Consider the following 15661-nt stretch of genomic DNA (forward strand, 5'->3'; position numbering starts at 1 on the left):
GTCTGAATCACTTGAAATAACTTACGGACTGGACTTCGACAGGGTGACGATCTCTCACCATTACTATTTGACTGCACACTGGAGAAAATCATGCGAGAGTGGACTAAGATATGCCAACCAAACATCAAGATTTGCAAAAATATCAAACTTAATTGCCTGGCATTTGCAAATGACCTTGCGCTTCTCGCTAATAGTGTGAAATAGGCTTAACACCAAATTAAAGAACTCGAAAAAAATAGCAGCAAACGTCGGACTACAAATCTCGTTTTGAAAAGACGGAAATTATGCCATCTTTCAAGGTTGAAACACCAACTATCACAATGAATAATAACAAACAAATTAAGATTTGTAAATAAATTCAAGTATTTTGGGGAAATTATTACTTGGAACTTAAACGAAAAAGTATCAGTAGAAAATAGAACAACTAAATTGAAACAAGCACAACATATCACTCGGCCAACCTACAAGAAGAAATCTCTCTCGATAAATGCAAAATTCAAAGACTGCAACTCTGTTATTAAACCTGAAGCAACCTAAGTTAGTGAAACACTGTTCAATTTGAACACCAAATCAACAACATATAAATTACAGAAGACAGAAAGAAGAGTCATTAGAACAATCATAAACAAAAAACACCAAGTAGATGGACAATGGCGATTATTACCTAATGAAGTTTTATACGGTACCAGGAAACTGAGTCAATGATAGACACAATGCGGAAAAGGAGGGTTGCATTTTTTTCTGCCACATACCAAGACTACCAGAAACCAGGGTACTGAAACACCTTTTCAACTACTTTTGGAAAAGTGAAACCAAGAATAATTGGTTCAAAGAAATCCAAGATGAATTAGATGAGTTAGGCTTGACAATGCTACACATTGAAGACCGAGAAGGGAAGAGGATCCTGAGGAACTAAAAACTTTCACACGTACACGTACACCGTAACTGACGAAAGTTCAGGCAGGTCGGAAAGGATGAAGTAGTTCTGGGAGCAAAAGAAGAAACATAAGCCAAATTTGAAGCTAATACTCTTAAGACTTCAATGTATATGGATTGATTTAAGTGCTCCAATGTGGGCGTAAAATAATTAAAATATAGAGTAATCTTCTTTATCTGTTTTTTAACATAGCCTGATTTTCCCTACAAAACTTGCAGGGTATTTCTAACATACTCTATGACGTCACACGACCGAAGTATTAAAAGCGAAGCCGAGTGCTGGTGGGTATCAGTGTAGCAGAACCCAAGCCACACAATGAACACCAGGTAAGTGCAGCTTATCAAACTAGAGTTAAACCACTGCCTACATTGAGGGTTTACACTCTGTTCTCCTGCGTGTGTGATATCGCCAGTTTAAAATATTATTAGTCCATTGCTTGTAGGCATTTCCTGAAGTGAGACGTCATGCGAAAAATAGCTCAGGTGTTACTCGTATATCGACAAAGATTGCCTACGAATGACTCGGAGATTCCCCGCTGCATATTTTTAAAATGTAGGATACACCAATAGCATCAGTCACTTTTTGAGGTTTTATTGGGAACATTGAAAGCAGAGGAAGCTTGAAGGTTTACGTGATTGTTGATATCGTGATCATAGTCATGAAATATCAAGTTTTGCATGGAATCTGAACCATCGAGATATGTATCTTTTATTTAAAGTATTCCGTATACATTGGCTGGGTTTCGAACCACGGAAGTCTTGTTGAGAAATCAGAGACTACGCCTCTCGGCTATCAGAACCCTGGGAACATCCCTTTATGTTTTTCACGAGGGTAGATCTGTACATTGGCTTTGTTTTTATGATGGTGATGATAATGACATTAAAGCTGTAATAATAATAATAATAATAATAATAATAATAATAATAATAATAATAATAATAATAATGTCCGCCTCTGTGGTGGAGTTGTTAGTATAATTAGCTGCCACCCCCCGAAGGCCCGGGTTCGATTCCCGGCTCTTCCACGAAATTTAAAAAGTAGTACGAGGGCTGGAACGGGGTACACTGAGCCTCGGGAGGTCAACTGTGTAGAGGGGGGTTCGATTCACTTCTCAGCCATCCGTGGTTTCCCACTTCTCCTCCAGGCAAATGCCGGTATGGTACTTAATAATAATGCTATTTGCTTTACGTCCCACTAACTTCTTTTACGGTTTTCGGAGACGCCGAGGTGCCGGAATTTAGTCCCGCAGGAGTTCTTTTACGTGCCAGTAAATCTACCGACACGAGGCTGACGTATTTGAGCACCTTCAAATACGACCGGACTAGGCCAGGATCGAACCTGCCAAGTTGGGGTCAGAAGGCCAGCGCCTCAACCGTCTGAGCCACTCAGCCCGGCGGGATCGTACTTTAAGCCACGGCCGCTCCCTTCCCTCGTCCTTGTCTATCCCTTCCAAACAACCCATCCCCTCACAAGGCTCCTGTTTAGTATAGCAGGTGAGGCCGCCCTGGCGAGATACTGGTCTTCCTCCCCAGTTGTATCTCCCAGCCCAAAGTCACACGCGCCAGGACACTGCCCTTGAGGCGGTAGAGGTGGGATTCACCGCCGAGTCCGAGGGAAAACCCTGGAGGGTAAACAGATTAAGAAATAATAATAATAATAATAATAATAATAATAATAATAATAATAATAATAATAATAATAATAATAATACCGAGCTCGATAGCTGCAGTCGCTTAAGTGCGGCCAGTATCCAGTATTTGGGAGATAGTAGGTTCGAACCCCACTGTCGGCAGCCCTGAAAATGGTTTTCCGTGGTTTCCCATTTCTACACCAGGCAAATGCTGGGGCTGTACCTTAATTAAGGCCACGGCCGCTTCCTTCCCACTCCTAGCCCTTCCCTGTCTCATCGTCGCCATAAGACCTATCTGTGTCGGTGCGACGTAAAGCAACTAGCAATAATAATAATAATAATAATAATAATAATAATAATAATAATAATAATAATAATAATAATAATAATAATAATAATAATAATAATAATAATAATAATATCGGCATTGCCATATATCCATGTGTACGAAGAATCCACATTTCTTAAAAGTTTGCTCGTTGACTACTATAGTCTGATATTTATAAGAAGGCTCGTGGTAGAGGTCAGTACAATGACCGCTTGCTTGGTTCATATTGACTGTTAGGTGACAAGTGTGCCAGTGCGTGTATGCATGCTGCTGGTATCATGCAGTCACTCCATAATCACAGTTCCTATTTGCTCAAAGTCCGACTCATTGGCTGCATGGTCAGCGCACTGGCCTTCGGTTCAGAGGGTCCCGGGCTCGATTCCCGGCCGGGTCAGGGATTTTAACCTTCATTGGTTAATTCCAATGGCCCGGGGGCTGGCTGTTTGTGCTGTCCCCAACATCCCTGCAACTCACACACCACGCATAACACAATCCTCCACCACAATAACACGCAGTTACCTACACATGGCAGATGCCGCCCACCCTCATCGGAGGGTCTGCCTTACAAGGGCTGCACTCGGCTAGAAATAGCCACACGAAATTAATTTGCTCAAATAAATACCTGAAGTACAGTGCGGAAATAAATATAGACTGTATATTAATTACTGTTTGTATCGAAGGAAATTGCATTGGCTCTACGTCGCGAGACTTTTACTCGTGTGTTAACGATTAACAATATGTTCTTTTGAGCCCGTTGGTTTTTGCTGTAGTTATTTTATTTCTTGTTCTTAAGTAAAGTAAAACATACTATTCGTGAATATCTATCGTTGATATGATTGTGTGCAAACGATGCTTAGTTCAGTGTCTTAACTGATGGCTTCTCTCTCATCCAGAAGGCTGAGGTTCGAATCCCGGTCAGTCAATCAGTAAATACTGATCTGCCTGTAGGACTGTCACCCACGTGGCGTATTTCCTATCAGTTGTTTACTTAGTCCTTTCTTAAATGATTTCAAAACGTTGAAAATTTATCGGAACATCTCCCTTGGTAAATTTTTCCAATCCCTAATTCTTTGTTCTATAAACGATTATTGTTTCAGTTTTGAATTCCAAGTTCATCTTCATATTATGATCATTCTTACTTTTAAAAACTACATTCAAGCTCATTCGTGTATTAATGTCAGCCCATACCTTGCTGAGAAACCAGTGACTACGTCACTCGGCAATCACACTCCCGGGAATATCCTTTTGTTTGATGATGCTTGTTGTTTTAAGGGGCCTAACATCGAAGGTCATCGGCCCTATCCCTTTGTTTATTGACGACGATGATGATATTGAAATAATGATAATAATAATCGGGGTTATAATAGATCTATGCGCACAAAGAATCCTTATTTCTCAAAAGGACGTCGATCCTGGGATGACATTTTTAATCTCAAAAATCGCGTGGCATCAGGAGGGGCCAAAATCAGAATGTGCCTGGATGGCTTTAGCGACCCCGGACACAGCTGTGATAACGCGAATAAAGTTAGAATTTGATCTCTCCACGAGGAATCTTCCTCTGGCCGTGGTAGGTCTACCTAGATAAAACCAGGCCCCCATTTACAAATGGGCGGACTGGGCATTTGCCCAGGGCGCCAGGTTTTGAGGGGCGGCGGCCGGCGGATCGAGTAATTATGACCTGCGTGAATTACGTCGTAAATTCATTACACTCATATTACTTTTACATTCCAAAAATTATTCCAATTATTTTACTAGACTATATAAACCACTTTAAATTATTCTTTTAAACCTGAATTTAATATATATATATATATATATATATATATATATATATATATATATATATATATATATATATATATATATTTAAATTTTATGAAGAAAACGTGTCTTATTTCTAAAATTATTTACTTTGAATAACTGAACCAACGGCTTTAAAAAATAAAAAATTAAAACAGCCTCATTCTTATTTGGCTGTTATCTTTATTTGGCTTGATAACTTTAATTATGAGAATTAACTGTATTTGCATAATGTGCTGTTTTAAAACTCATAATCTTGAAAACTGCAATATTTAATTTGTAAACAATTATTTTTTAGAACGAGCAGAGGGGCGGGCGGCTAAATATTTTTTGCCCAGGGCTCTAACTACTTGAAATCGGGGCCTGGATAAAACACAACTTAAAAAAAAAAAGATGCGTTATGCAAAAGTTATGAGAAATATATAGGCCTGTTAAAATATTTCCTGCTTTCCGAGAATCTGATAAACAGAGTGATGCTTCCAATAACTTGCAAATAGTGGAAGCACTTGAAATGTGAATAACAATGCTGTGTTTGAGGATATTATGGCATTACTAGTGTGGCGGCATTGGGAAGAATGAACTCGCCCCACATACAGAACGCACCCTTGTGCACGATGCAACATTGCATCAGAAGCTTGCTAAACTAGCGTCATTCGGCTGCGTGGAGTGAGCATGAGCACCACGTCTCTTTGTGTCTGGTTGGTGTAATCAGTGTAACCTATCTCACATGCAAAGGTGTAGGCGTACTAAAACTGTATGTGGTGTAAATGAGGGATGATTTATTTATGGACGATGTGGAGCCGCCTACAACCAAGACTCCATACTAGTGTAGTCAGTGTTCTACAGCTGATTGGAGCAGAAATATCAGGCAAAGTTATTTATGTCTTGGTCTTGTTGACTATTCACTGAACTTTCCCCAATTACTGGAATATTATAGACACTGCGTCGTCATCGCCCAAATAGCGTGAAAAGTATGCAAGGGCTACTTATTCAAGGTCAGAGTTGGACAAAGTAGTTACTCCAACATTTGTGAGTAGGGCCTACTGTACTTATCATCAGTTACGGCACACTCGCTGGCTGAAGCTGCGAACTTGAGTCTGTCTTGAAGAGTCGACATATTGACGTACCTAGTACTGTCCGCACACTTTATCTTGATGCATTTGTGTACGGGGTGAGGAGTAAGGAGCGAGCTGTCCCGGTATCGATAGTGCTGCCTGGTGCTGCCAACTGAATGAAAATGAAATCTGAATTGAATCGAGAATATGATCTATCGATATGAAATTTCTAAACCGTTATCATCTTAAACCAACAACTATGTCACATACAAATTATATAACATTATAAAACATATCTCTCGATGCGAATCTTGTTCCTAGCATGAATTCTATACTTTGACTTTGATGTGTAAACAACAACAGTACTAGTACGTAAAGTTTACGCCAGATGTCGCACAATGATGCTTAAGCGATTCATAGTTTGTGTTGCAAAGGTTGCCAGTATGAATCTCGAAGATCGCCGAGGTCGACCGATTCAGCACTAGGATGTAAATGCACCAAGATAAAGTGTTAACCTCAAGATCAGCAAAAGTGCTCAAGAACCTCTACATGAACTTCTATTTTTTATTCAAGAAAAGTGTCATAAGTGCTACAATTGTGTTAACTTCTTGCCATTTTTGTGTAGGCTGATGATGACATGGACAGATGTCGAAACCGGTCCCTTAATAAATTAAATATGTTGCAACATTGATTTGTGCAACAGTGTTTTTGTATTGAAAAGGTGGAACATTTTTCTCTTTTTAGCATTGTAAAGTTTATTTAAAGTACAATGCGGTCATGAAAATTTAATATTCATTAATTCTTCTTCTACTCGTGGCTCAGTATGGATCATTAGCCTATTGTAATCTTGTTTTGCAGATCCTCAGAACAGCTAGGCAGAGGACAGTTCAAATCACCTACAGAAGTTTTTAGTCGGGAGATCCAATAACGTCCAGGGCCTCCTTTCTCAAAAATCTTGGCTTTCATGATAAGCTAGAGTATTTGGTATTTCCCCTCATTGTGCAAAACAACTGTCATGCTGTGATGCACAAGGCCAGGAAAAACCACTGCATTATTAATTTCCCTGGATAATCACCATGGCTGCAAAGTTTAACGACGGCCTTCATTACAGGTGCTAAGAAACTCATGGTCAGCCAGAAAGATATGTATCTGGAATGTCCATAGTATGTTCCAAACAGGCAAAATCCACAATAACACTCAGCAGATGCAATGCCTTGACATTGGCATGATGGAAATTGGTGAGATGAAATGGCCGTGTGCATAATGTTGGAGCAAACAGTGTGCTATGCAAGTAGGGCCTAATGATGATCAGGAACACAGGAAATAAATTATAAGAACAACAATGAATTATCATTATCATGTTATTAAAGTCTTAACATATTTTAAAATTATAATTTTGAACACTGTTAAATACCTAGGTGTACCAATTTTTTCACTTTCCCAAATGTATGCTGTTTAAATGTTATGTTAATCATTTATGGTCTTTTATATAAATTAAGTAAATTTGTGTGTTTTTGATGCCTGTTCTTGTATTTCTGAAGGGTATGGAATTTGCAATCATTTAAACAAAGCAACAAAATGTCAATGTGGCATTTAATAAAGAAAATTATAGTTACCGGTATTTTTAAATACCTACTTAATTGTTTAATTTGTCAGTGTTTTTCCAGTGGCAACATTGTTACATACACACACTGTTCCTATGCTGTTTACGCATAGATCCTAGAAAATCTTTCCACGTCAATGAATTAATTAAATATTCAACTTATAATAATGGTTTTCATTTTTAGAAACGTTTAGCAGTCTCTTAATAATCTAGCCTTACAAATAGAGATTTTATAGATCAATAATAAACTGCTCTTAATCCTTAAATATAGAGTTTTATTGTTCTCCTGTTGGCTTCATTTACTGTATAATACAATAGAAGGGGTGCCAAAATGGACTGTTGCCAGGTTTCCAAGGACCCTAAATCCAGACTTGACTGAGCTAACTTTGAAATCCAACCCTATGACTCTATCCAAGATCAAACTTTCTTTATCAAAGATAGAATTCACGAAGAGTAGCGACAAGCATATTCACTGGACTAGCAGATAGCAGGAAGTGGTTGCACAAATGAGAACACAAATATCTGCACTGTGATAATGGTAATTTGTCTGAAACATTTTGTTGAGAGAGTTGAGCTTGATTCATTTTCAGAATTGAAAGTCCTGTATTACTTCTTCGTCTCTCTATTCCACCTTTTATCTTGCATGCACCATAAGTTACTCTATACTGCAGATGACGGTATGGTAGCACCACACGAAGTGAGCTGGTAGAATTAGTTTATCAAGCTCATAGCTATATCATAGGCTACAGATAATAACTGATTATAGTTGACGAAAGTTTGGGACAGTCTGGTGCAAAAAGAAATTGGCCAGGGATTAATAAAAATGATCATGACATTGTATAAGGAATGTTGTAGTTGCGTGCAAACACAAGTTGGCAGGACAAGTTGGTTCAAAATAACTAGTGGGCTGAGACAGGGAAGTGTTCTATCACCAATCCTGTTTACAATAGTAATGGATGACATCATGAGAACGGCAAAAGCAGCATATGGAGGAAGAGAAATGAACATGATGTTATTTGCAGATGATATTGTGATTTGGGGAGAAGACGACAGGAAGGTTCAAGAACAGTTGAATGTGGTGAATGGGAAGATTGAAGAATGTGGATAGAAAATAAGTTTAGAAAAGAGTAAAACTCTTGTTATGACTAGAGGGGAGAAAGAAGGGAAAGGTCAGATTAGACTTGCAGACAAGCCCCTGGAAGTAGTGGAAACGTTTAAATACCTGGGGAGTGAATTAATGGAGAATGCTCGACTGGATGCTGAGATTAGTAAAAGGATTCAAGCTGGAAGTTGTTTCTATCATAGTGTAAGAAATATGTTATGGGACAAAGATGTGCCAATGGAAGCAAAGGATACTATGTACAAGATGTATTACGTACCCATAACAACTTACGGAGCAGAAACTTGGACAATGACAAAGAAGGATGAGAGTCGAATACAGGCAGCCGAAATGAAATTCTTGAGGAGTATGATACAGAAGAGTAGAAGAGACAAAATAAGGAATGAGAAAATCCGGGAAGAAATTGGAGTGGAAAAAATGAATGATAGAATAGAGAAGAGCCGACTAAGATGGTTTGGGCACATAAAGCGAATGAGCGACGAAAGAATGCCAAAAAAGGTGATGGAAATGCAAATCCAAGGAAGGAGAGGCCGTGGACGACCACGATTGAGATGGAAGGATACCATCCAACGCAGCATTATAGAAAGAAACCTGGACTGGGACACAGTGTTGGAGGAGGAGTGGTGGAAAGACCAAAGAAAGTGGAGAGGAACCATATTTGCCCCTACCCGGCTACAGCTGGATAAAGGGAAATGGTGATGATGATGATGATATAGTTGAGCAAAATTTAGGACAAAAGAATATGGAAATTAGTCTTCCGACAATATAATAATATATAACAATATTAAAACCATGTTTGGCACATGACTAAAATTGCTCACAATTTAGGTAAAACCAAGGAAAAGTTATCCCCACTATTACACCGTGAGGAGTACAAAATTCCCTGTACTTGCAGCAAAGTGTACATTGGCCAAACATGCCGGTCCATTGGTACTCGTATCAAGGAACATGGACAAAATATTCGCCTCAACCAGCCAGACAAATCAGTAATAGCTGAGCACGCCCTATCGTCGGGTCATGATATCATGTTCCAAGATGTTCAAGCTCTTACCCACACCAAACACTACAGATCTAGGAGTATACAGGAAGCTGTGGAAATATTTATAAATCCTAACCATTTCAACAGGGACACTGGCTATCAATTAAGTAATACGTGGTTGCCAGCCACTAAGGATCTACACAGGTAGTTCTCTTACCTGTCCTTTCACTACCGTTATTTTATTTCATTGTTTTCCAAATTGCCGGCCCCGTGGTGTAGGGGTAGCGTGCCTGCCTCTTACCCGGAGGCCCCGGGTTTGATTCCCGGCCAGGCCAGAGATTTTTACCTGGTCCTGAGGGCTGGTTCGAGGTCCACTCAGCCTACGTGATTAGAATTGAGGAGCTATCTGATGGTGAGATGGCGGCCCCGGTCTAGAAAGCCAAGAATAACGACCGAGAGGATTCGTCATGCTGACCACACGACACCTTGATATCTGCAGGGCTTCAGGCTGAGCAGCGGTCGCTTGGTAGGCCAAGGCCCTTCAAGGGCTGTAGTGCCATGGGGTTGGGTTTGGTTTGGTTTTCCAAATTTGTACGTTCCTAATCACCAGATGTTCCATTCCAGGCTTGTGTTAATGTCGTAGTTTCATAACGTATGGATACCTGTTATACCCCCCTCCCAGACCAACTACTGTATACGTCGATAGTGCTGTCAGCTGGCACTTGGAATGCTAGTGCTGTGCCAGCATACAGTGATCCATATGATGATGAATGAACATACCACTTCCTACAGCTAACAGCTAAATCAAACCTTCACTATTGGAGAAGTCTTCCTCATGAACAGTAAAGATTTTCCTGAAGATGTGGAGCAAAGTTCTCTGTGAAACGTAAAGACTTTCACCGTATTTTCTTGACATGGCATAAGCTCAAAAAGCCTACATCATGTCTACAGTATAATATATATATATTCGTTTACGGCCATTAGAGACCACGTTAGATAACAATTACATGTTTCTGGAAGCCTTCCTCACAGCCCAGAACTTCAGCATCCTCTCTCTGGCAGCCTGTCTTCTTTCGTCCGTCCACCCACGGTTAAGTTTTGGTTCATCATGGAATCCCTGAAATCTGTCGATCACTGACCTAAACTTTGTTCGGTTTGAGATGTCTTCCGAATTTAGTCCCACCTGTCTGAGATCCTTTCTCACCTCCCTGAACCATTTGTCCAACACTTTAGGTCTGCTGTCTAGTATTGTGAAAATCCTTTTCGTTAGTCTCTTCTCATCCATTCTAAATAAATGCCCATAGAATTTAAGTCTCCGTTTTCTCATGGACTCACTTAGCCTTTCATTGTCTCGGTAAAGTTCTTCCCTTCCTCGCAGCCTATACTGTCCATCCACAATCTTTGGACCCATTATTTTGCGAAGGATCTTTCTTTCAAATTTCTCAGCTTCTCTCAGTCCTGCTTTTCCTGTCATTTGGAGGCATAATTATACATCCTGAAACAATAAGGCAATTGGAGAGGAACTTCATTGCAGCTGAACTCTGGAAGTGTGTTGGTAGCAAGGCTTACCGAGATTGCTCAGAGCATCTGGGGAACAGAGGAACAGAGAAGTTGCCATCTGATTGGACCTCAGCTTTGATCCACCCTCTTCAACAAAAGAAGACCTTAAAGCTGCTAACAATTGCTTTCCATCCAATAACATACAAAAGACCTTACTAATGAGGGCAGGGAATCAACTGGGAGAATACTAGGGAAATCCTGTACTAAGCAGATCTTCAATCTCAAAACAGTACAAGCCTACTCCAAAATAGGAAGCCGCAAGGGGATAGTCACCTTTGTTGATTTTAGGAAGGTCTGTGACTCCATAGACAGACAAACCCTTTGTAAAAGGAACTAGGACTAAACAACAAAACCCAAAACCTCATTCCACAAATCCTTACTGACACACACTCCTAAGTTAAATTCAGAGGCAAAATCTTGGAAACCTTCAAGATCAAAATGGGTCAGTCAAGGGACAGACTTTCTCCACTCCGCTTCAACTGAGTGCTTGAAAAAGTTAAGAGAATGGTGCAAGAAACTGGTCAATTTGGGTGTCCACAGTGGGGTTTAACTGGGTCACAAGAGGAAGGGCTGACAGTAGATTCTACCACTACTAAAATGTTTTCATTCCTACCCTGAAGGGGGAGGTGGGCCTCTTAGATCGGGTCGTCATCTCTCAGGCCAGGAGATTTGTTATGGTGAAGGAGATACTTGGAGAACGTGAGGGCTTGGCGGCTGTGGCCTATATTAGGAACTATCCCGGTATTCGCCTTAGTGCAGGAAAATGGAAAACCATTCTCAGCACAGCCAACGGTTGGGGCAAGCTGTGAGATCCAGCCCTGTCCTGTCTCCCGAACGCAGAGGTGTAGAGCTACGGTAGAGTCATGGCCACCCCTCCTCTGCTCGGTTGGCCGGTCAGAGTGCAGAGCTGTTGAACCACGGTCCAGTCTTGGCCAATTATTGGCCGAGACCCACTCTGTATCTACTGACCCAGTAGATTCTCTGGCCTTTGCAGGTGATGTGGCACTGATTGCTGAATCTCTGGAATCCGGGTCAATCATTTCAGAAGACAAGCAGCCAAACTGGGGCTCCAAGAGTCACTGGAGAAAATAATCCTTTACCAACATCAAAGAGGCTAACACAGAGATGTCACTAGAAGAGTGTAAACTCAAATTAGGGGGAAAATTAAAGCACTTCATTGACTGGATTGAACCCAACTTGTCAGAGAAAGTAACTTTCTCCACACATAAGTGAGCTGGAATTGACCTATTGACTGACTCAAAACACCTACAACAAGTTATGCCTGTCATATAATCCGAAGCAGAATCACTATAAAAATCATCCACCTGGAAGTTCTGTATGCCTTGGAGTGTCAGAAGCTGTGTATGCCATGGAGCGTGTCACTAAACAGAAAAGGCTCAATTGTAAAATTGAAGGTCAAAGAGGGAGAATTCTTAGATAGATCCTTGGCCCTGTACTGGAAGAAGAGGAATGCTGGAAATGTCACAGTTCACAGCTCTACTCTCATATAGAGAGGCTTTGAAAAGAAACTTCCCCATAATTAGTAAGAATAGGCTATTTAGGATAACCTTTAACTTGGTATATTTAGGGAATATGTCATAGAGGAGTATAATTTTACCGACTGGTTTTCTTGTCTTGTTTCAGGGTTGCAGATTTTTGCCAATTTACTATCAATGGAAAGTTACACACAGGTAATGACAACTTCCTATTCAGGAAATTAACAAACACTCAACAGTGTTTATTTAGACTATACATTGTATAATGATGGCTGATCTGGTACAGGATGGCCATTCACAGTGGTCCAGAGACTCTGATAACCTGACCAAAACCTCTTTCTACTTGTTTGAATTAAATCCTGCAGTTTTTCTGGGCCAAAAATCTTTCTTTCTGGGCTGCTTTTGTCTCCTTTTGCCTCCCAGAGTATAATTTTATCAATTACTTCTTTGTTGTTTTGTACAGCATATCTGCAAACAGGAAGAAAAACTGTATTAGAGTAATATTATCTTTTCTTATTCTTCTTGAAAGAACTATTCTTGTTGTCTACCATCAAAATCTTGCTTATCATTGCTCTAAACAATGTACCATCCATGGTATTGTAAAATTTTAAACTATTATTAGAGCTGGTTTATGAACTATTTAATTTAAAACCATTATTAAAAATTGTATATGCTTTTGCTGGCTCTATATCTTCTGGTATGGGGTAGAGTAATTTTGTTACTTTCATTGATTTGTCTCAATCTGATCTGTGGCTTTGACAATATGAAAGTGCCTGAGGTATAAGCAATGATAGTATTGCCATTTCTTATGCAATCAGTCCCTGCTATGAAGAGTGAAAATGTTGCTCATAGGGTTGATTGGTGTATGCATTTCAGTGGGCTTGGTAGACTGATATGTAATAGCAACTTCTGGCTCAGTGAGGAAGGCAATGAAAAAAACTACCTCACTCCTAATTTATGTAGTATACCTCTTCAGTGATGCCTAGGCCATCTGTGACAGCTAATGGTGTAGCTGTTAAGGATCCAAACAGCCTGAGGACTGAATATACACACCAAAATTGTGTTTTCTCTAGTCAATAAAACTAAGGAAGTGGTTGTGTCTTTGAGTATGACCATGTGTAGCCCTTCTTCATCTCGGCACAGTATGGTAAATTATTTTAATTTCCTATGTGCCAGACCTCAAGTCAATCATCTTAAATCTAAAATGAAAACCCATAACAATTAGTGAACTATTTATGGACAAATAGAATTGGAGAGTCTGATGTAGATGCAGACTTACAGTAATGAAACTTTTGCTTGGCTGCATGCAGTGATTTAGTTGGAACAAAATATTTACAGGAACTCACCTTATTAATTCAGCAATTTCCAAATGGACTCGTATTGAGTGTCAAAATCAGCGGCCTCATGTTTCCGACAGGTTGTTTCATCAGCTGAACGTCTTCCCTTTCGTAGCCATGACTTGACATATGGTTGTGGGTTAAATATATGCACAGGAGATCGAACCCTACTTATGAAAATAAGTCCGCTTGAATTTGCAACCAGCAGCCTATTTCTCTTTTCGGTGTGGATTTCATTCATGGTACTTTAAGCTCTTTCAGCTTCTGCTGAAGAGATGGGAATGGTCTGTACAGTCTTGATTAAAGGCATTGGCTCCACTGGAATTTCCTTGGTCTCGACATACTTTTTAAAAGCATTAATGACCTCCTCTTGTCTTCTGTGTGGAAAAAGTCACAAAAGTTGCTAACACTCTCATCACCATATCAGATATCCAAAGTAGAAGTGGAGGGCCAATTATTTTTGTATAGTACCTTTGAATCACTGATAACTTTTGTCATTCTCTCATGTCTCTGCTGACTAGAGCTGGAACCAAGATGAGATGATGCGGACACATTTTCCATAAGCCTGTTACTTAAATTGTTTACAAAATTTCTAAAAATCTGTTTTTTCTCAATTTTTACAACTTTTTTAGAATCATGTAATCCTATGCTTCTAAACTTTTTGTTTTCTGCTGCTTTAAGAACTGTTCTGTAGTATTCTCCAGAAGCTGAGTTACACATAGATTCAAACACTTTTATAGTGCGCTTGACTGCATTTTGAGCCTCTCTTAGACTTGTCTCTCTTTTCTGCAACTATAATGACAAATCAGCTAACTCAACAAGAGCATCATACATAACTGCAATCTTTTCTAGAAATTTTACATATGTTAACATTTTTTCTAGACTTTGGAATTTTGCTCTTTCTTTAGAGTCTCTCTGGTGGTCATTTTTGGTCTAACTAAAATGTTTTACTAGTGCACTATAGTTTTTCCAGACAGCTTTTACAATTCTCTGGCTTGATGCTACCCATCTTATTGTAAATATTTTCCCAATCTTCTTAACTCTTTGTTCCAGTGAAGCAGCACAAATGTTGAGATCCCTTTGATTTTTGGGAGACATGCTGTATAAAGAATACACTTTGTCAAAGAAAGAATGGAAATGGTGAACACCTGTAACTTCATTTCTTGTATCAGAAACGGCCAATTCCAAGCAATGTTTTCAATAGTGTCAGATTACTATATCTGGAAATAACTTTAAAAACTGTGCTCCAACTCCATTTTTTCTACCTAACCTAAATGTTCTGCCAGAAAGTTTTCATTCATCCCATATGAAGAAATAATCTTAAATATCTCTCAAGTAATAACATCTGCTGTAGTTGATTCAAGTTCTATCAAGTCCCAGAAAAATGAAACAACTTCAGAATTATCTGAAAGAGCACATCTCAAACATAATACTAAAACAGATTTTACACTAACTGTTCTTGATTCGTCTATCATAATACTGATTCTCCTCTGATTTTCTGTTATAGATTTTTCTATTTTATTTCTCATTTCCAGTGAGATGTGTTCAATAATATTAGCACAACTAAAATTTGTATGAAGAACTCGTCCCATATCTAAACAATTTCATTGTTGAAGTTCATCATAAGCCTGTAGGTCTACGAAGGGTCTATTTCTTTTCACAATTGAGTATGCTGTTCGAAATACTCGAACGGTGGTTTCTAGGTGTTTGACATTCATAGTGTCCAAGGAATCTGCCACCTGGGCGGCTGTCCTAAATGCAGATCAGTATTGATTGATTGATTGATTGATTGATTGATTGCAACTTTCAAGTATCT

At 39.4% G+C, this 15661-nt stretch overlaps 1 protein-coding gene across 2 annotated transcripts in view; it reads left to right on the top strand.

Annotated features, from left to right (window-relative positions):
• Nucleotides 1-1240: 1240 nt before the first annotated feature.
• The window catches only part of LOC136877471 (uncharacterized), a 169427-nt gene continuing 155006 nt past the window's right edge, over nt 1241-15661 (top strand). For both annotated transcript variants that reach the window (XM_067151530.2, XM_067151532.2), the window contains exons 1-2: nt 1241-1263; nt 12657-12703. In XM_067151530.2, the coding sequence (XP_067007631.2) occupies nt 1253-1263; nt 12657-12703 (58 nt within the window). In that variant the 5' untranslated portion in view covers nt 1241-1252. The remainder of the gene's footprint in view (nt 1264-12656; nt 12704-15661) is intronic.

Source organism: Anabrus simplex, chromosome 7 (genome assembly GCF_040414725.1).
Source record: "Anabrus simplex isolate iqAnaSimp1 chromosome 7, ASM4041472v1, whole genome shotgun sequence".
Taxonomy (NCBI): Eukaryota; Metazoa; Arthropoda; class Insecta; order Orthoptera; family Tettigoniidae; genus Anabrus; species Anabrus simplex.